The 22,378-nt window shown below is 40.1% G+C and overlaps 1 protein-coding gene across 3 annotated transcripts in view; it reads left to right on the forward strand.

Moving 5' to 3' along the window:
- NR6A1 (nuclear receptor subfamily 6 group A member 1) overlaps nucleotides 1-22,378 on the forward strand; it is a 228,664-nt gene that overhangs the window by 180,989 nt on the left and 25,297 nt on the right. For all 3 annotated transcript variants that reach the window (XM_035015828.1, XM_035015829.1, XM_035015830.1), the window contains 2 exons: nucleotides 7,942-8,184; nucleotides 19,604-19,659. In XM_035015828.1, the coding sequence (XP_034871719.1) occupies nucleotides 7,942-8,184; nucleotides 19,604-19,659 (299 nt within the window). The remainder of the gene's footprint in view (nucleotides 1-7,941; nucleotides 8,185-19,603; nucleotides 19,660-22,378) is intronic.

A 22,378-nucleotide genomic window follows, 5' to 3' on the forward strand; every position in this document is an offset into this window, starting at 1 on the left:
TTCATACTCACTGTGTCTTAACTACCAAGCCAATGTATTTCAAACTTTTTACACTTTTACATATTTCATTTATTTATTCAACAAAATTAGCATCTTCTCTGTAGCAGTCGTGGTGCCAGATGTTACTGTTAATGTCTGTGATTGACGCTTAACCTGCAATGCAACTTTGGTTAGGTATAAATAAGGGGTCCTGCCACTCTTATAAAACAAGAACCTAAGTATTGTAAAATTCTGGTCAGATTGATGAACAGATTAGTTTAATGAATGTCTTTGTTCTCATTTACTTACTGTTCTTGCTAAATGATGTAGAGATGGGAACATCCATTTATTTGAGCAGACACTTGTCAGTGTGCTCTGAAGAGATCTTCTAGGGCTCTGTACCTGATTCCGATTGTTATTGATTTTCTACACCAACCATGTCAGCTGCTTTATTCATCATTTTCATTATTTCATTTGAATTTGACATATCTGCCTCTAAAAATTAATGTGTGTCCATAGAGACCCCAACTGAGCTCTGGCATTTACCCTTATCTATCTCAGCAGGAGTGTTAAAATTTGAAGAAATGAAACTTAATGTAATAGTTCTTGTTACCTGCACTAGAATAATTACTGGTTTAAAAAAAATTCTTGGGATGCCTGGGTGGCTCGGTTGGTTAAGCGTCTGCTGTCGGCTCAGGTCGTGATCCTGGAGTCCTGGGATCCAGCAGGGGGTCCACTTCTCCCTCTGCCCTCACCCACTCATGCTCGCTCTCTCAAATAAAATCTTTTTTAAAAATTCTTAAGATTATTTCTAAGGTTTGAAAAACTAGCAAAGACAAACGTTATCTTTTTTCTAATATTGCTTATGTATGGTTACATTTATTTATCATGAATAACCAGCAAGTTCCTTTTAGAATATTGCACAGGAACAAAATTGTGGGCAGGTCATGACTCTTTTACGTATAGAGGGGTAGGACATAATCTGATAATATATCTGTGGACATTTCTGTGTAACTCATCTTGATAGTCTTGCTAAAGTTTAATGAACTATATTGTCTGTTTTAGAAAGGAATGAGATTCTTCTCAGGGGAAACCCAAGTTGGAGAGAGGTTTCCAGCTCCATTTAAGACATGACTTTATATCCCAATTGTTTCTTCTTCCTTTACCCTCCTCTGCCTTCATTTGTCTAACTGGTAATCATACTTCAGAGCTCACCTCCTAGGAAATTTGTCATTACGGTCTCCTGCCACCAGACTAACTGAATAATCCTCTTCTGTGCTAATTTCTTAAAGTTTTTTTAGGTTAAAAAAAAAAGAAAAAAAGGCAGTTAAGCAATAATAATAGTGTCTAGTACTTAGGAGTTTACAAAGCTGTTTCATTCTAATACCATGAGGAATCTAGAGCTCCATATCATTTATAGGCAATCTGTTAATTCCTTGATTCTTATAACAGTTATTTGAAGAAGGTACCATATTATCCACATCTTATAGACTAGAAACTGAGGTACCTCTGGAGAGGTTAAGAAACTTTCCAAGGTAACACAGCTAGCAATTGACAGCCTAGATTTGAGCCCAAGAGTCTAACTCTAAAGCCCAAGTTCTTAGTCTCTATGTTCTACTGCTTATGTTCAAGAGATTTGGAGAGCTGACAGTTCCTTTCCATCCCTGGGTTGAGATTTACCTTGCCATAGACCCTGAGATCAATTTGACCTCCCCGTCCAACCCCATTCTCCTGACTGCCAGGCTGATCTATCTATTCACCTAGTCTCAATCTTTTCAATTAAAGTTTAAAGTTCTTTAAAAACTGTCTTAGTTTCCACCCTTCTCTCTTCTTTTACTCTTGGGGACAGGGGCAAGAGAAAGATTCCAGTAGTTTTTATTTTTAATGTTTGATTTTTCCCTTAATACATAAATTTTCAGAATAATGAATTGGTGTCCTAGCAACCTCCATGGTAACTAATGAGTTTTTTCTTTTTAATATTATTGTGAATGCATTGATTTTTATATTTGAAGTGTTTTAATTCATTGCTATCATTATTCTTTTTGATGCATAGGTTGCTCCATTTTAGGCCAGTGGGAGGCTTTTTATGTTGTTTCCTATATCCTTTTGACATGACCCCATTATTAGTCTTAGGTAGCACAACATTCAAACCTGGAATCAAACATTTCTCTAAGAAGTCTGGGCTCCTGTTTATAGAAAATGGTATTTTCAAAGTTCACTATCTGAGTCCTTCTAGTACTGCTGATCAAGATAAACATTCAGCTTCTCTGATAAATTAGTAAGTCTTCCCTCTCCTACAGTAATTTTTACCCATTGCTATTTTTGCAGATAGCAAACTACTTGTTCAGTTTCAAATACCTATCATTTTTCAAATCCTTTTCATCAACTCCTCTGTCTCTTATCTTACTGACTTCTGAGCACTACAGTTCCTATGATCCATAGTCTCCCAATTTGAAGTACTTATTTGCCTGATTTTCTTTCCATTGTGTTTTAGGTAGAATAATACAGATTAATGACAAAGAATTAATAGATTAACAGTGCTGAGTTAGGGACGGTTATGAACATTTCCTTTGTGTTAGTCTCACTCTTCAGAATGCTGTAGATGGTGTATGAATCTGAAATTTCAGTGAGTTATATGACACAGTCATTTATGATATCCTTACAAATAAGATAGAGAAATGCAAGCCAAACTAGAGTGTCTACTATAATTAAGAGACAAAGCTAACTGAGCATCTATTTCCAGAATGCTAATGGTTAAGTCAGATTGGAAAAGGGGCTCTTAACAGCTTGCTAAGGCCATATTCTGTATTGTTTTAAGGATGGAAATGAAAATAATCTAATACCATATATGGAGAAAAGGAGGTAGGAGAAATAACTAGTATACTGGATGGCAGGACTGGATCCTTGACATACAGAATTTGTTATCTAAAGATAAAATTGATCAAGGACAAATACGAAGTCCTACCTTTGGGTTCAACATTTACCTTTCCAAGAATGGAGTAAGAAAGACATGGGTTGAGGCACCTGGCTGGCTCAGTTGGTAAAGCATGGGACTCTTGATCTAGGGGTTATAAATTTGAGCCCCATGTTGGGTGTAGAGATTACTTTAAAAATAAAAAATCTTTAAAAAAAACAAAAAGAACTTCGTGGGTTAATAGTATATGTGATAAATGCTTCAAGCTTTAGATGTCTGTGAACCAGATATGAATTAAGTGTAGGGAGGGGATTGGAAATAAGAGGTATGGAATTCTAATTCCAGTTCTACTGCTGACTGGTTATGTAACCAAAATTAAAGTTCTTTACCTCGTTAAGCTTCAGTTTGCCTATTATAAAATGTGTGGCATTTTTATAGTACCAGTAAGTATAAACTACGTTTGTTTACTGGTATTGATAGCTGAAGATACATATAAACAAAGCTAATTGAGTCTTAAATTATATTAAGAACCACCGCACCCCCGCCCATCCCCATTCAGTTCTGGATACTTTAAGAGATTTTGATACTATATGATTCATTAAGAAGTAGGAGAAGAAAAAATTTACAGTTGGGAACCCCATTTACCTTTAAATCTCTGAATGGTTGATATATGAACTAGGTTAGATTATACATTTATTTTTTTCCCATGAGCACATAACTCAGGGCAGTGGGTTAACAGACTTTGGCTTAGTGTAAGAAAAAGCTTCTGAATCCTTAAAACTGTCTAAAATGACATGAATGGAATGAAGTGTCTTATTGAGTCACTAAAGATGTGCAAGTAGAGTGTGGAGCAACCCCTTGTTTTGGGATATCCTAGAGGGAATTCATGCCTTGGGTAAAGTTCTGCTCAAGGCAATTTCTAAGGTACTTTCTAACTCTAAGATTCCACGTTTCTGTAATATGGGGATAATGATACCTCTCAGTTACTGTGATGAATAAGTAAGGCCATCCATGTAAAAAGTTATTGAATGTTGCATGGGACACAGTCAGTACTCACTAAATGTTCTTTGTGGTATCTCTAAGACTAATCCTTGTCCTGGCCCGGTACAAGTGAGATAATGAATATAAACATGCTTTAAATATCCTTCAAGTCCTTTAAAAGAATAGGAGATGCAGAAATCTATATCTGACATCTGGCAAGGCACCATTGGGACATTTTGCTTCAATTTATTCATTTACAAAGGGCTTGACTTTTTAACTTTTTTTTCCCAAGTAGGGAAGGGCCTGACTTACCTGCATATAGTATAGATAGATTTGCCTTGCTGTGGCTACAGCATGTGGTGATTAGGTTCATAGACTTTGGGGGTTCCAGCCCAGCTCCCATACTTACTAGCTGGTGACTGCTGGAAAGTGATATCACCTCATAAGCTTCAGTTTCCTCTTCTGTAAAATAAGGGTACCTTATTTTTTATGATTCACCACAATAACATGTTAAGTGCTTGGCACAGAACCTAGTACCCAAGTGGTCAGTTAGCAATAGCTTCTCCTGTTTTTATGATCCTTTCGCACATGTTGTGAGGGAAGTTTGTAAAGTGCTTCTGTGAGAAGCTTTACAGTTGATTGGGAGAGGGCCTTTCTCCTGTACCTTTGAGAGACTTCCTTCTGAATTAGTTCCTGGTCTGTGGCATAAGCCAGTGCTCCTTATAGAAACAGAAAATGGCAGTAAGAATAGCTATGAAAGAGAAGCAGTCACAGGACTCAAAGAAAATCCAATCTGTGCCCATTGGTGGAGAAATAGTCCCACCTCGACTTTGATCTCATCGTAGCCTTTTAAGTGCTCATGAAAAGAACAAGCAGTGTTACAAGACATAAGCAGATTCTTAATAGTTCTGTATTTGATTGTTGTTCAGTGGGTCCTTTGCCCTGGATCCAGATGCTGGACAGAATGCCATACAAATGCTTTCTGAAGAGGTTACTGAACTCCAGTTCTGATATTGGCAGATTAGGGTCAGCCACTTCCTAAATGGACAAGTTCCTTAACTTTTTTTGAGATCTCCATTTTCTCAATTACAAAAATGGTAATAGCAGTTGTATCCACCTTTGGGATTATGAGAATTATGTGACACAACCCAAAACACGGTATTTAGTAATGGTCTGTACTCAGTGAAGTCATAACTCTGAAGAAAGGGAGAAAGAGATAGTGTGGTTCTTCTAGATATTGATTAATTATAACTATTTTTAAGTCTATTCTAGTAGACTTCTGGTTTATATTTTAATGTGTGTGTATATATATATATATGATATGTATCCTATATATGGTAGAATGTGAGATATATATATCTATAAATATATAGAAAGGTCATATATAATATTGAAGGTTTGAATTTAAAATGAGAAAATTTAAATTCTCTGTATCCAATCTAGATTTTTTCACAACATTCCATGTTCGTTCTATTTCTAAGCCCAATCAGCAACTCAAGCCCAGCACTCCAGGAAATCACATCCCACACATAGTACTATTGTTATGTCATTCATTTTGCCTTTTTGGCCTTTCCTGTTTTAGTTTTTTAATTCTCTGTTGTAACTTTGCTCTAATGTTTACCTTGAGCTTCCTTTGCATTCTTACTTATTTATTTTTCCTTTGCATTTTTAAAAGGAAAAGAAAAAGAATGGTTATTACACCAGGGCCATTTTTATATTTTAACCAAATTTCTTTTCGTTGCAAATAACAAAAATTCATTTAAGTTAGCTCGAGAAAGAAAAAAGAAAAGAAGGTATTGTATTACAAGACATGGGAATGTCAGTTTGTCATGGTATGTCAATTTGCCCGTAGTTAGGAAGTTCATCCAAGCCTTATAAAGTCTTGGAAAGGTCTGTAACTAGGAAATATAGAGTCCTCAAGAACCTAGGTGTTTCCTCTCTCCTGTTTCCCTAGCTGTGTGGTCTCCTGTATCTGCTTCTCTCTGCATAACTGCTATTTGCTGTGTGACTTTGGGCAAGAGCCTTAGTATATATGTCTGTTGCCCTGAATGAAAAAAATATTGTGTATTAGTTTCCTGTGCTGCTGTTAAAAATTACCACAAACTTGTTCTCTCACAGTTCTGGAAGTTCTCAAAAGTCATGTGAAAATAAGGTGGGCAGAGCCACACTTCCTCCAGAGGCTCTAGGGGAGAATTCATCCCTTGCCTCATCCAGCTTTAGTGGAAGCCATTCCTTGGCTTCAGCTGCCTTCTGCCTGTTTTCACATCGCCTTCTCTTCTGTGTGTACATGTGTGTGCGCATGCAGGCGTCTTCTCTTCTGTTTATATCAAATCTCCTTCTGTCTCTCTGTTTTTAAAGACATGTGTGATTGCAAGTAGGGCTCACCTTTATAATCCAGAATAATCTCCCAATCCAAGATCCTTAATTAGATCACATCTGCAAAGATCCCTTTTCCTTACAAGATAACATTTACGGGTTTCAGGGATTAGGACCTGATATATTTGGTTGGCCATTATCCAGCCTACTACAAATAGGGATCATAAAGACATCTCAAAGTTGGCATATAATAAAGGTTGCCTAAATGCTAGTCTCCTGCCTTCTCTACATCTCTCCTATGTATACTGCCATGCTCCTCCTGTAACATTGCTTTCAAATGCTTTTCTTTTCAGGAATGTTATTATCACATTAAGCGTGGATCTGTTAGGATAATAATGATAATGAAAATAATAGCTGTCATTTATTAAATGTCCATTGTAGCCCAAGCATTGTGCTGAGTATTTTATGTATGTAGGTACCGTTATAATCCCCATTTTACAGATGAGAAAAACTAGGTTCAGAGAGGTGAAGTAACTTAATTTGCCCTCGTTCAGTCAGCTGGTAAGTGTCAGAACTGGGGTTTAAAGAAAGATCTGGGGTGTGTTCTTAATCATTATATCTTGCCTGTTACTCAGGAGTGTGGTTCAGACTCTGGTTTCTTGCCTTGGCCTCTGATCAAAACCTTTTCTTGGGAGGTTTCTTGTACCTGCTAGCAAGTTCTGACATCACAGTTCACCAGGGCACTTTTTTGTCATATGCCTGTTCTTTGGCGGTAGCTTGATCCTGAGTAAGTGAAATTTGAGGGAAGAGGAAGTTAGAGCGTTATATTCCAGCCTGAATTTCCTCTTTGACTAACTTGTTTGTTGCGAGGCAGTAAGTTCCTTGACTGTGGGGGTCATGATGATTTACCCAGTACCCAGTACCAAACACAGGGCCTGGACACAGAGTAGATGTTCTGCTAGAACATAAGCTTCACCAGGGACTTTCATTCACTGCTGTAGCCATGCCTTTTACAACAGTGCCTAGATTAGAACAGTTGTCCAATACCTATTTGTTGAATAGGTGGAAGACTGGTTGGCTGGCTGGGCCTGGTTAAAACTTCTTCACTGGTTAATAATTATAACTTTCATTTACTAGGTATATGCCATTTGCTGGGCACTTACATAAATTATCAGTAATCACCTTATCACCTTTCTACAGGGTAGAAGTAAGTGATGGGCTGTGGCTGAGGAAGGTGAGGGAGAGAGAGGAATCAGGGCTATCTCCCAAGTTTTTGACCTGGATACTGGTCCAAGTGATGATGAAACCCAGGGAGAGGAGCATGAGTTATTTTTTAAAACAGGCTGTGTTTGTGATATCTGCAGGTAGATGCAAGGGTCTGTTCCTAGGACAAAGGCTCTAAAAATGACCCCTGTTTGCCAGTTAGCCGGGAAAGAGTGATGTTCTTGATTTTCCCAGAGCAAGGTTGCTTATTTTATTTTATTATTTTTTTAAAGATTTTATTTATTTATTTGACAGAGAAAGACACAGCGAGAGAGGGAACACAAGCGGGGGGAGAGGGAGAGGGAGAAGCAGGCCTCCCGCCGAGCAGGGAGCCCAATGCGGGGCTCGATCCCAGGACCCTGGGATCATGACCTGAGCCGAAGGCAGACGCTTAACGGCTGCGCCACCCAGGCGCCCCAAGGTTGCTTATTTGAGAACTGCAGGCTTAAAGCCATTATTCCCATGTGTTCTAATTTGAATATGTTCAGTTTCTGTTCCAGATGATCGGGCTGAACAACGAACCTGTCTCATTTGTGGGGACCGTGCTACAGGCTTGCACTATGGGATCATCTCCTGTGAGGGCTGCAAGGGGTTTTTCAAGCGGAGCATTTGCAACAAGCGGGTGTATCGGTGCAGTCGTGACAAGAACTGTGTTATGTCTCGGAAGCAGAGGAACCGGTGCCAGTACTGCCGCCTGCTCAAGTGCCTCCAGATGGGGATGAATCGGAAGGGTGAGTGGTGCTTGTGGCTCGACTGCCCACTTTACCATCACTTCACCTTTGGGGTCAGCTCTTAAGCCGTGGAGTTCTTCGTTTCCCAAACCTGCACTACATGCCAGGTCTTGTACTGTGTATTCATAAACCCAAGACACATTTGACACAGTTCCTGCCTACAGGGATTTCCCAGAGTAGGTGGGGAGCAAGACTAGTGAGATGTTAAGGATTCTGTGAGAATGAATTCACAGGCTCCAATTGGCAAGATCCCAGTTAACAATCAAGTCCTAACTCGGATTAATATACTCCACTAATTCTTCTTTCAGAGCATGATGACAGGAAGTAGGAATTTTAGATGAAGAAGCAGAAAGGCAGTATGTCACCTGAATGTGATAACATTTTGCTTGCTAGAATCATGGCATACTCAGAGGTTAGGTATGCCCAGAAATCTGCTTCCAGGTTGGTGAAGAATTTGGGATTTACTGGGAAGCTTTCCGAGAGCCATTAGCCTGAGATTATGTTAATAAACCAATATTGTAAGAGGATTAATCCAGGAGGCAGGCTTTGAAAAATGGATTGGTGTGGGGAAAGCAGAAAGGCCACCTAGAAAGTTTTTAGAAGAGTCCAGAAGAAAGATGTGAAGAATCTGACGGAGGGGCAGGAAAGGTGGGGAGATGTGGAGAAGCTTACCTGATAGGAGTTGATAACATACTGGGTATTGGGCAACACCAGAAGTTGAAGTTGCAGGTTTGGATTAATAGTAATGACCCCACCAGAAAAAAAAAAATCAGCCTAAAAAGCAAGTGGGGCAAAATGTTGGCCTTGGCAGTACATTGTTTGAGGTATCTAAGAAGGACACATACAGTGTCCACCAGGGAATTTGGATATGTAGGACTGGAACTGAAGTGAAAAGTCCTGCCTTCAAGTAGAAGTTTGTGGAACTATTTGCAGTCAGATGGCAAAATTTTGTTTGTGGGTAGAAATCACCCAGAGAGAACTTGGATACAGAAGAGGAGAGGGCCAATGTCAGAAATTAAGAGTATTCTCATAGAGGGTAGAGAGTATAGTACAGTACAGTTCAGTAGAAAGAATGGAGGCAGAGGTTGGTGACAGACTAGCTCTGTGACCTTGCACAGTTTGCTTTATGTCTCTAATGCTCAATGATCTTTTAAAATAGTATGATAGGGGCGCCTGGGTGACTCAGTTGTTAAGCGTCTGCCTTCGGCTCAGGTCATGATCCCAGGCTCCTGGGATCGAGCCCCACTTCGGGCTCCCTGCTCAGTGGGAAGCCTGCTTCTCCCTCTCCCACTCCCCCTGCTTGTGTTCCCTCGCTCGCTATCTCTCTCTGTCAAATAAATAAATAAAATCTAAAAAAAAAAAATAGTATGATAAAACTTAACCTTTCAGAGTTCTGTAGAGGATTAAATATGACAACGCATATATAAAATACTACTCAGCAAGGTACTAGGGGTTCATAATAGTAATGTATAGGGGTAGGAGTTAGATTTAGCGAACTGTTCAAGTTGGTTTTGTCACATTAATAAATGCAGACAACCAGATATACTTCAGACTTTTTTTATTATATGTGGGATAAGAAGAATCTTTTGAAAACTTGCCCATTAGGAAGAAAGGTAAGAAAGTTATAAAACAGCATTTAGATAAATTTAGGTCATTTATAATTTATTTATAATACTAATATTTATTGATTACTATGTATATCAGAAACTCTTATACACTTTCTATGCATTATCTCCTTGAAAATGCACAAACCTATTATTAAATATTACCGTCAGTTTAGGGGCACCAGTCTGGCTTAGTTGGTGGAGTGTGCAACTCTTGATCTTGGGGTCATGAGTTCAAGCCCTACGCTGGGTATAGAGATTACTTAAAAATAAAATCTTTAGGGGGGCCTGGGTGGCTCAGTCCTTAAGGGTCTGTCTTCAGCTCAGGTCATGATCCCAGGGTCCTGAGATCAAGCTCCACATAGAGCTCCCTCCTCAGCGGGAAGCCTGCTTCTCCCTCTCCCTCTCCCCCTGTTTGTGTTCCCTCTCTCACTGTCTCTCTCTCTGTCAAATAAAATCTTTTTTTTTTTAAAGATTTATTTATTTGAGAGAGAGTACATGAGAGGGGGGAGGGTCAGAGGGAGAAGCAGGCTCCCCGTTGAGCAGGGAGCCCAATGCGGGGCTCGATCCCGGGACTCCAGGATCATGACCTGAGCCGAAGGCAGTCGCTTAACCAACTGAGCCACCCAGGTGCCCCCAAATAAATAAAATCTTTAAATAAATAAAATAAAATCTTTAAAAAAATACTCCCCTCAGTTTATAATGCAGGTTGGGGAGGTAAAATGACTTACCAGTAGATAGGTTAGTGGTGATTATGTTGATAATAATTATTAGGTTTGTTATTAATCAAGCAGAGCTTGTACCTAACCACATAGACAACATGTCTACCATACGGCATAGTACTTGCATGATGGAATGCCCTGTGTTTACTGGATGACAAATACCTATAAGAGGGCATTTAAAACTTAACAACTTTGTCCTCTGTGTTTCTAACCTCCTCTTCTGTCTGGAACTTACTGTGCCTCAAGCCTGTTTTGCATTATCCTGCCTGTGTTCAGGTTCTTTCCTTTGCCTAGGAGTCCTCTCTCTTCCCCACTCTTTCCCAGCCATCAGTACCAAACAGGTGATGCCTTGAAGAGAGAGTCTGTGGGCATCTACCCCCTTTCATATGATTTGGTCATAGTCTCGTTTTCTCATTTCCCTTTGTTGTCTTCACTGTATTTTACCAAAGCATATTTATGGGTTGCCTTCTTGACTACTCTCTGATGATTCATCCTGCTTCTTCGGTTGGAGTGTGAGATTCTGGGGCTTCTAACCAAACTCTCCTATTTCAGGGAAGAAGAAGCTTAACTTCTTAATTCCTGTAACCATAGCCGGGAGAAGATGATACATGGAGTGTGAGGGGTGGGAACTGCCTCCCTGTGTCCCATTTTCCTGCATTGCAAGATGGCTTAGTTGCCTTGTGAAGGCTGCCTCCCAGAGAGAAACCCTGCCACCTCCTGGCTGGTGCTGAGAAAGCAGAATTAAAATTACAGTTGCCATTGAATATTTTTGAATTGATGTAACTATCCCATATGGAAGTGTAGTGTTCGACATAATTTTATGCATTTGTCAAAACCTATAGAAATATATGGCACTAAAGAATTGAATTTTACTGTATATAAATTTGTTTAAAAGCAAACCAGTATAGGGGGAAAGACAATGTAGACTGTGATAAATGAATCTAACTGATATTACTAATAAATCACATAGCCACACTGCAGGAAATGGGAGAGAAAGGAGCTGACCTTGGGAAATAGTGTTTTGACTGTATCCTGTATACCATAGGGCTGAAAATAAAAAGAACTGTATACATACAAAGCTGTCTGGTTTGTAAATTTATTTCTGTCAAGGTTATGGGTTGGGAATTCTGTCACTACTTTATTTGTATACTCAGGTTGAACAAACAAGTGAATATATTGTTGATAATGAGAGTCGAGTTTCTCACATCAGAGAAAAAAGTTAAAAATCAGGAAAGGGGAAGGCTAAACTGAAACCTCTGGTGCTAGATTGGAAGCATCAATATGTACTCATGTTTAGAAAAAAAAATTTAGAAAAACCAGATCTTGATTTCCAAATATCAATAAAGGGAATCAGGACTCTTTGGAGAAGGGGTTGATTCTAGGGTTGAGGCAGGGAAAATATAAGATGAGCCTGGAGCGTCTGGTGGTGCCAGAAAGTTAGAATGTGCTATATTTTTTTAAAAAGGAGGGGGCAGGGCATTATCAAAAGGTCATAGACGTCAACCTGAAAGCACTTTCAGTAGCCAAAGTTGGAACAACTTGAGCAACAAAATAACTATACATTAGTTTATAACCCAAAGAATAAAATATCCATGAGTTCACTGATAGAACTAACTGAATAGAGGAGTGATAGTTCTTTCTTATAGAAGAATTCCAATTAATAAGTGTAGAAGGCATGAGGGAAATAGAAAATCACCATTAAAACACACGATAACAATTGCTGTAGGCAGGATTGACTTATGGATGCTAAAATAAAAGCATAGTTTTAAACAGAAGCGGAGTATTTGCATAGCCCCAGAATATTTAGTAATTACACAAGGAAAAATAGTAAGTTGCAGTAGAGAATTCTGACAGATATCACTTTAGCCAAGTAAGCAAGGTCAATATCACCAGTGTATTTACGCTGGTATCATATGCCCCCGATATGATATAGTAGGGGCACGTATACACACAGGGATGGATTCGTTCCCAGTCTACTCATGAGAAAACAGGCAAACCCAAATTGAAAGACATTCTTCTAAATAACTTATTTTTCCCAAAGATTTTATTTATTTGACAGAGAGAGAGCGTGCGCACACACGCTCAAGCAGGGGGAGCGGCAGGGAGAGGGAGAAGGCAGGGAGCCCAATGTGGGGCTCAATCCCAGGACCCTGGGATCATGACCTGAGACAAAGGCAGACACCTAACTGACTGAGCCACCCAGGTACCCCTAAAATAACTGACATTATACAGAATACTCTCAAAAGTGTCAGGGTCACAAAAGACAAGGAAAGACTAAGAAAGATTGAAGGAAACTATGGAGACATGACAATTATATGCATGTGGGATCCAAGATTGGATTCTGGAACGGAAGCGGACATCAGTGGGGAAATCTGAATAAAGTTTATACTTTGGTCAATATTATTATACCAAAGTTAATTTCTTAGTTTTGATGAATAGTCTGTGGGTTATATAAGATGTTAACAGATGGAGAAGCTGGGTATAGAGTATATAGGAATTCTCCACCTTTTTTTTTTTTTTTGCAACTCTTCTGTAAGCCTAAACTTAACTCAAAATTTAAAAACTTTAATGTTCAAAAAAAATTCCAACTGACATGTATGAGTCAGCCTTCTCTTGTCCCTCATCTCTGGACATAGATATCTCTTCATACCTGGAATTTGGCTAGTCAGGAAATTAATTAGCAAGACAGTGAGGGAAATTTAAATAAGGGTAGTGAGTAGAGGCTGGGCCCCATCTGTCCATCTTCACTACTATTCCATTACCCCCCAGACACCTACAGCTCACCCATCTTGCAGCCTTCAGGATAAATTCTGGCTCCTCAGAATGATTTTCAAAGCCCCTCTGACCCTGGCATCAGCCTCTTCATCCCTTCTCCCTTTGCTGCTCCCCCAAAAAATTCACATTCCATCCTAGTTCTCCAAAAACTCAATGATGTTTCATGTTTGGGGGGCTTTGCATATGTGGTTTCATCTTCCTGGAATGATTTACCCCCTCCTCTTCACGTGGTTATATATACTTTTCTTTGGAGGCTCAGCTTTTCTTTGTAACATCCTCTAAGCAGCTTTCTCTGACACCACCCCTCACCAGAAAGCTGACCCTCCTGGACTTCCACAGCCCCTTTTGCCCTCTGCCATAGCCCCAATCACCTTGTGCTATATTTCTGTTCCCCCTATTATTAAACAGTGTGCCCCTCAAGGGCTATGTCAAGTCCCACTTTCCTTGTGTCCTTTACCAGTTAACCCAGTTAGGTAAGATGCTTTCTGGTTTGGTGGATTTACTCTGGTCGGGGGCCAGAGCACGAAGTGGGATAGGGGAAATATTGTTAATTTCATCAGCGGCAAGAGGAAGATAACTGAGCCTCATGAGGGAATTTACTCAGTACGGAAATTATGTGGGGGAAAAAAAGAAATTATTTGAGAATATTTAAAACTCCTTTAACTTTGTTGTCTCAAAACTTACTAGTCAACTAGTTAAAAAGTAAAAAGTTAAGGAAAACTTCTTGGAAGAGGCTCATGTTTGTAGAATGGCATCGTGAGAATGACTCTGTAGCGTTGCCATACTGCTTTACCAGGATTAAAATGGAGCCCCAAGAAATCTCAAGCAGAGAATATTTGAGCAGAATCTTGAAGGCATAGAAGCTCAGGCTCCTTACAAACTTAAATAAGTATTGATTTGATTAATTGGTTGTAATCTCCACACCCAGTGTGGGGTTTGAACTAACAATCCCAAGATGAAGAATTGCATGCTCGTCCGACTGAGCCAGCCAGGCATCCCTTAAGAGCTTTTTATTTATTTTTTATTTTTTATTTTTTTTAAAGATTTTATTTATTTGACAGAGAGAGACACAGCGAGAGAGGGAACACAAGCAGGGGGAGTGGGACAGAGAGAAGCACGCTTCCCGCCGAGCAGGGAGCCCAACGTGGGGCTCGATCCCAGGACCCTGGGATCATGACCTGAGCCGAAGGCAGACGCTTACGACTGAGCCACCCAGGTGCCCCCCTTAAGAGCTTTTTAAAAAACAACTCCCCTCCTCCCTCTCTCCAAATATGAGAGAGAGAAAAAGTAAGGAGGGAGGGGAAGGGAGGGAGAGAGAGAAAGTGTATGTGTTTATATATTTTTTCTTAACTATTTGGGAGGAAGTTAAAGACCTCGTTCCTCTTTGTTTTCTAACATAACCAGAGCACTATTATCAAATCAGGAAATTTAACATGGTATAATACTGTAATCTAATTAGCAGACCTTATTCAAATTTCACCACTTATTTCAACATCCTTTATAGCAGTGTATTTTTTGTGATCTAGGAGCCAATCCAGGATCATGTATTACATTTAGCTTTTATGTCTCTTCCGTCTCCTTTAATCTGAAATGATTCCTCATCCTTTTTTTTTTTTTTCTTGAATAACATTGTTAATTTTGAAGAAGACAAATAGAATATTCCTCAACTTGGGCTTGTCAGTTTCCTCACAGTTACATTCAAATTATGCATTTTTGGCAAGAATGCCACAACAGCAACGTTGTGTCCTTTTAGTGCATTCTATCAAGAGCGCATGGTATAGCTTTGCCCTACTATTGGTCATGTTAACTTGAGTCACTTGGTTGAGGTGATGTCACTTGGGTAAGGTGGTGTTGCCAGATTTTTCCACTGTAAACTTTCTGAGTAGAGGCAACAACAGGTGCGGAGGTAAAACTGTAAAACAGCATGACCTGTTCAAGGACTAACAGATAGTTGTCTGTTGGGGTGCCTGGGTGGCTCAGTCATTAAGCGTCTGCCTTCGGCTCAGGTCGTGGTCCCAGGGTCCTGGGATCGAGCCCCACATTGGGCTTCCCTGCTCTGCGGGAAGTCTGCTTCTCCCTCTCCCACTCCCCCTGCTTGTGTTCCTTCTCTCGCTGTGTTTCTCTCTGTCAAATAAATAAATAAAATCTTAAAAAAAAAAAAAAAGATAGTTGTCTGTAGTTACAATGTAACGTTTGTGGCAAGAGATGAAGATGGGGAACCCCAGAAGAACAAGATCATAGGAGTGTCTTGAATGCTAAGTTTTAGGGAGCTTGGGTTGAGCCCATAGACCAAAGGGAGCCACCAATGGGTTTTGAGCAGGACTTTGATGTAGTTAGCTTTGTGTCTTACTCTCCTTTCTGTTTCTGGGTTTGGTTTGGCTGCCCAAGCCTAAGTGAGGAATGGTAGGTACAGCAGTTCTAGAGCAGAAAAAGTATTTGTACTTCTTTTAAGCAGATAGAAGAACTATAGCTGCTGCCACTCAGACTTGGATAAGAGATACCGCAAAACCATTCCTGTGACCTTGCACCCAGAAGCCCTTTGTTTTTGTTTTTTTTCTAAATCAGTTCAGTACAAGAAAGATTCTCAGCACCATTGAGAAACTTGCTCTTAGCTCAGTATAGCATCGAGGAATAAGCAAAGAATCAGAGGACCTAAACTAAAATTCCCCACTCTGTCAGTTCTTCCCTGAGTGGTCTTGAACAAATCCCTTTACCTCTCTGAGCTTCAGGTTTTTTCATCTCTAAACTACATAGATAATAATAATGTACACCTTCCAAGAATCAAATGTGATACCATATATATGAATACATTATAAGCTTTAAAATATGATCCAAGTTTTTGTTTTAACAGAGGCACTGTGACACATTGTATTATTTCCCACACTTCAGGCAGTTTCATGCCATCTTGACAAATTTTACAGTCTTTGACCAAACCAGTACTATTATTTATATTCTTCTTTATTTTTTTTAAAAGATTTTATTTATTTGAGAGAGAGAGCAAGAAAGAGTGAGCACGAGTGGGGTGAGGGGCAGAGGGAGAAGCAGACTCCCCACCGAGCAGGGAGCCCGATATGAGGCTTGATCTGGGACTCTGGGATCCTGACCTGAGCCGAAGGCAGACGCCCAACCAACTGAGCCACCCAAGCACCCCTATATTCTTATTTTGTTTGTTTGTTTGTTTTTTAAAGATTTTATTTATTTATTTGACAGAGAGAGACACAGTGAGAGAGGGAACACAAACAGGGGAAGTAGGAGAGGGAGAAGCAGGCTCTCCGCTGAGCAGGGAGCCTGATGCGGGGCTCGATCCCAGGACCCTGGGATCATGACCTGAGCCGAAAGCAGATGCTTAATGACTGAGCCACCCAGGTGCCCCTGTATTCTTCTTTAAATCAAAATTAAAAAAAAAAAAAATCAAAGTTAATTTTCAAAGGGAATTTTTTATCACCTCAGTGAATGGAAAATCAGTACATTTTAATGCACGTTAGGGTACGTGTATAATTAAGAGTTTATGTACCACCTAAAATTTTGTTTCTCCAGTAGTATACAGACACACTATGGGAAAAACTAGTTGTGGAAAGAAGTCTGGTCTTAGTCTAATAGTCTGGATTCCAATCCTGATTCTGCTGTTTAGTTTCTGTTACTGTAAACAAAGTACTTCATTTTTCTGAGCCTTACATTCATCTGCTCAATGGGAGTGATACTGATACTTCCCTCATGGGTTTGTTTTACCCAAGATATAACTGAAACACAGTACATGTCCATCATGTGTGAGTTTCCTTAGTCCAAGGGGGGGTTGAGAGACAACACGAGCTTTTAAATATCAGAACAAAAAATTGGTAAGTTGTAAATCTTTAAGATTTGTGGCCCTTAAAAAAGAAAAACATGTTGAGTTCCTTCCTCACCTCCAAGAGAGTGAGAGTGAGATATCAAGTAAAATGTATTCAGTGTTGGATCTGCTGATGATAGATCTTTATTCTGTACCTGTGAGCTGAAGCAAAGACATAGAGAACTCAGTATTGGAAATGGAAGTGTCTGAAGACTGTCATTGACTCTAGAACAGCAGAGAGGGAATTTTAAGGATTTTTAGAACTTGAAATTAGGTTGAAAGAGAGCTCCCAACAAAAACCAGTATGCATCTGGCTCTAATATAAACTGTGTATGTTTCCCACTCCAAATTCACAGCAGCCTTGTAAAGCAGACTATGCTGTCTCCATTTCACAGATGAAGATGTTAAGGCTCCAGCAAAGCTGGGAATGGAACCTTGGTTTTTTAATTACTGTGTACATAGAAAAGAGGCTGGGTAGAGGGAAGAATTAGTTATTGAATACCTACTTTATGTGCCAGGCCCTATGCTTGGTGCTTTAGCTATGTTATTTTATATGTGATCCTCAGAACACCCCATAAGATAGGTTCCAGTAGCCCCATTTATTCTTCAAGAAACTGAGGTTCAGAGAGGTGAAGAAACTTGTCTGTAGTTACACAGACCAGGCAAAAACTGGATTTATTAATTTATTTTAAAAAGATTTTTTAGTATTTATTTTTGCGAGAGATCGTGCACAAGTGGGGGGAGGGGCAGAGGGAGAAGCAGGCTTCCCGCTGAGCAGGGAGCCTGATGCGAGACTTGGTCCCAGGACCCTGGGATCATGGCCTGAACCGAAGGCAGACGCTTAACAGACTGAACCACCGAGGCGCCCCAAAAACTGGATTTAGACCCAAGCTCGTCTAATTCTGAAATGTGTAATCTTCTAAGGATACCAAGGATGATGTCTGCTTTAAGGAAAATGAACTTCCTGTTAGCCTTTCAGTTACCACAGGAACTGAGCGTTATGCTTGGAACTCTCAACCCTGCCCCAAGAACTTTCTAGATTCTTCATGTTAATTTTTCTGGAAGCAGGTATATTATTTATATATGTATATATATACATGTATATGTGTGTGTGTGTGTATATATATATGTGTGTGTATATATATATGTATATATGTATATATAGCAAAGCTTACTCTCATGATGCTGTTAGCTTATCTTCTGTTGTTAACATTGCCTCCTTCAAGCTAGCCTCCACAGAGGCCATCACAAAGATTTTTCGAAAATGCCGACCTGACCACATCCATCCCCTGCATTCCATCTTATCCTCAGCTTCCTCTGCTGAAGTTCATACTCTTACCCTAACATTAAAGGCTATCTATGATCTGGCCCCAGTTGGCCTCTCCAACATCCAGCTTCATCTCTTGGTACTCTACACAGGCACGCACACACACACACAAATGAGTTGAGGGGGAGGGGCAGAGGAAGAGGGAGAGAGAGAATCCCAAGCAGGCTTCACATCCAGTGCAGAACCCTACACAGGGCTCAGTCTCACAACCCTGAGATCATGCCCTGAGCCAAAACCAAGAGTCTGATGCTTAACTGATTGAGCCACCCAGGCACCCCTTTACTGACTGCTTATATAGAGAGAAACGAATCAGATCAAAATTTTGATTAATTAAAAAAAAAATTTGGGCGCCTGGGTGGCTCAGATGGTTAAGCGTCTGCCTTCGGCTCAGGTCATGATCCCAGGGTCCTGGGATCGAGTCCCACATCAGGCTCCCTGCTCTTTGGGAGCCTGCTTCTCCCTCTGCCTCTCTCTCTCTCTCTCTCTGTCTCTCATGAATAAATAAATAAAATCTTTAAAAAAAAAAAATTTGTTCTTCTCATCCTATAAATTAGACTCAAACTTAGCCTGGAAATAAAAAATACTTTCTTTAAAAATGGAAATATTCTTGGGGCGCCTGGGTGGCCCAGTCATTAAGCGTCTGCCTTCAGCTCAGGTCATGATCCTGGAGTCCTGGGATCGAGCCCCGCATCAGGCTCCCTGCTCGGCGGGAAGCCTGCTTCTCCCTCTCCCTCTCCCTCTGCTTGTGTTCCCTCTCTCGCTGTGTCTCTGTCAAATGAATAAATAAATAAATCTTTAAAAAAAAAAAAAATGGAAATATTCTTTCTATCCCTCTCTTTGAATTTACTGAAGCCTTCAGATGCATCATCCTGGTGGGATATTTGTAACTGTGCACAGGACTATTAATAATGCTGTCACCTTTGCTGAGCATATTAAATGCATGCAGGGTGTGCAGTATGTGTCCATTGCCCTGGGGGCCCAGAAGTATCTGTTGCCTATGACGTAGCCTAGAATAATGTAAAGAGTATATACTTCGGGTCCAGAAAGACCTCTGTTTTGATCTTGATTTCACCAATTATTACCTCGTGCTTTTGGCCAAGTAAGTTCTCTTTTTGTGCCTAGATTTCTGTGGGTATGCTTTTGACCGTCTTATGTTTCCTTCCAGCAATCAGAGAAGATGGCATGCCTGGAGGCCGAAATAAGAGCATTGGGCCCGTCCAGGTGAGTTCTAGGCCTCAGTCTTTTGTGATACATCCTGGAAGCCCAGTGCTTCTGGTGTTCCTGTAGCTACTTACCTTGATCTTCTCATCTCCTGATGGGGGGAGCCATCTTGCTTTCATTCCCATAAAATTGCTTTTAGAGCCTGGTTATGAAAGTGCTTTGAAAATCTTAAATATGTAACATAATGATTAAAGCTCTTCTTGTGATTCCCTTAACTGTTCCCAAGGATTTCACAGGAAGTGAACCCAATTCTGGTTCTACACCATCCAGAGGATTTTTTATGTCAGTCACTCAAGGTTGTTGATAACTTAGCCTGACAGAAATCATTAAGACTACTTTGCTGTTCAATGTCTCTAAAGATATATCAGCAGAAAGTTCATTGCCTTACTTGTAGAGTAGGAATGATAATACCCATTCAGTCTCACATTTAAGTACTTACTGTGGGCAGGTCCTTTGTACTGTGAACTCAGTCTAGTGGGAGAGACAGATGTGTAAACAGACATCAGAGTATAGTGAGTGGTAACAGGGGATGCCCAGGGAGTACAGAAAGGAGGGACTTCTTCTTTTTTTTTTTTTTTAATTGGAGCCGTGGTTGGGAACTGAAGACATTCAGGGAAGCCTTCCTAGAGAAGGTAAAGTTTGAACTGAGTCTTGAAGGAAAAAAGAGGAATTAGTTATGCTGGGAAAGGGTGGGGAGCCAAATATCTTCTATTACTGCTAGACAGAACAGACTTTAAAAAGACCACGAGATGAATCTTTAAGGAATCATAGGAAGTTGATGCAGTCAGGCTGGAGTGCTGGGCACATGTAGTGGAGTGGCAGAAGATAAGGCAGATTCCTTGAGTTTGGAATCTGTTCTCTAAAGAACGGCCTTCAGCTATCTTTGATTATAACTTCTTAGGTAAAGCCTTTGTAGGGCCAGCCTATGCCAACTTGTTCTTACTTGCCAACAGAAGAACTTCACAAAGGTAGAAAATTGGATCTGTTTATGGACCAATAAGTGAGTCCCTCAGCACACTAGTGAGTAAGACCATGCCTCAAGGATTATTGGTGTGGACCAAGAGACAACTACTAAAAGCTTCTAGGTAGAGAGAGAGACATGGTCAGATTGGCATTTTATTTATTTATTTATTTATTTTAAATTAAAGATTTTATTTATTTTTTTGACACAGACACAGAGAGAGAGGGAACACAAGCAGGGGGAGTGGGAGAGGGAGAAGCAGGCTCCCTGCTGAGCACAGAGCCCGATGCGGGACTCCATCTCAGGACCCTGGGATCATGACCTGAGCTGAAGGCAGACGCTTAAGGACTGAGCCACCCAAGCGCCCCAGTCAGATTTGCATTTTAAAAAGGTCATTCTAGGGGCATCTGGGTGGCTCAGTGGTTGAGTGACTCACTCTTGATTTCGGCTCAGGTCATGATCTCAGGGTCATGGGATCAAGCCTCACATCAGGCTCCTTACTCAACAGGGAGTCTATTGGAGATTTTCTCTCTCCCTCTCCCCGCCGCCTCCTGCCATGTGCTCTCTTTCTTTCTCTAAAATAAATAAATAAATCTTTTTAAAAAGAAATTATAAAATTACAATTAAAAAAATGAGAGAGGGGTGCCTGGGTGGCTCAGTAGGTTAAGCGGTCTGCCTTTTGCTCAGGTCATGATCCCAGGGTTCTGGGATTGAGCCCTGCATCAGGCTCCCTGCTCAGTGGGGAGCTGCTTCTCCTTCTCCCTCTGCCGCTCCCCCTGCTTCTGCTCTCTTTCTCTCTCTCTCTCTGTCAAATAAATAAAAATAAAAAAAGAAAGATCATTCTAGCAATAGAAATGGTTTGTGAAGAGCTGGGTAAGTGTCCGTGAAACTGGGAGCAAAGAAAAAGCAGTTTAAAGGGTTTTACAGAAGTCCAGCCAAGAGATATAGATATAGATAGATATAGATAGTGGTTTTAAGTAGGACAATGATAGTACAATTTGAAGGGGAGAGAATTAGGTTCAAGAGAGATTTAATAGGTAAAATTGATAGGATTTATCCAGTTGAATGTGAGGGAATGAGAGAAAGACAGAAATTCATAGTTGTTTTGAGACATATGCTGATGAAATATGGGGAATTTCCTAGCACATATATGCACTCACTCAGGCTGTGGGTATGTGCTGTGTTCATTTCTTTTTTAAAAATCAAACATTTTTATTCATGTTATAATAAAAATTAATGTTCTTATGTGTGTGTGCAGTAAAAAACATGTAATATGAAATTTATCTCCTTAACAAATTAAGTATATGGTACAGTATTATTTACTATATGTACATTTTTGTACAGATCTCTACAATCTTTTCATCTTATGACTGAAACTCTATACCCACTGAGCAACAACTCCTTATTTCCCCTTCTCCCAGTCCCTGGCAACCACCATTCTACTTTCCCTTTCTAAGAGTTTGACTACTTTTGATACCTCATTTAAGTGGAATCATGCAGTATTTGTTCTTCTGTGACTTCCTTATTTGACTTAGCGTAATATCCTCAAGGCTCATCCACATTGTAGCATATGCCAGGATTTCTAAGGCTGAATAATATTCTATTGTATGTATATACCATATTTTGTTTATCCATTCACCCGTCAATGGATATTTAAGTTTCCATCTCTTAGCCATTGTGAATAATGCTGCAGTGAATGTAGGAGGGCAGATATAACTTTGAGATCCTGGTTTCAATTCTTTTGGATAAATACTCAGA

Source organism: Mirounga leonina, unplaced genomic scaffold (genome assembly GCF_011800145.1).
Source record: "Mirounga leonina isolate KUSES-001 unplaced genomic scaffold, KU_Mleo_1.0 Mir_170, whole genome shotgun sequence".
Classification (NCBI taxonomy): Eukaryota; Metazoa; Chordata; class Mammalia; order Carnivora; family Phocidae; genus Mirounga; species Mirounga leonina.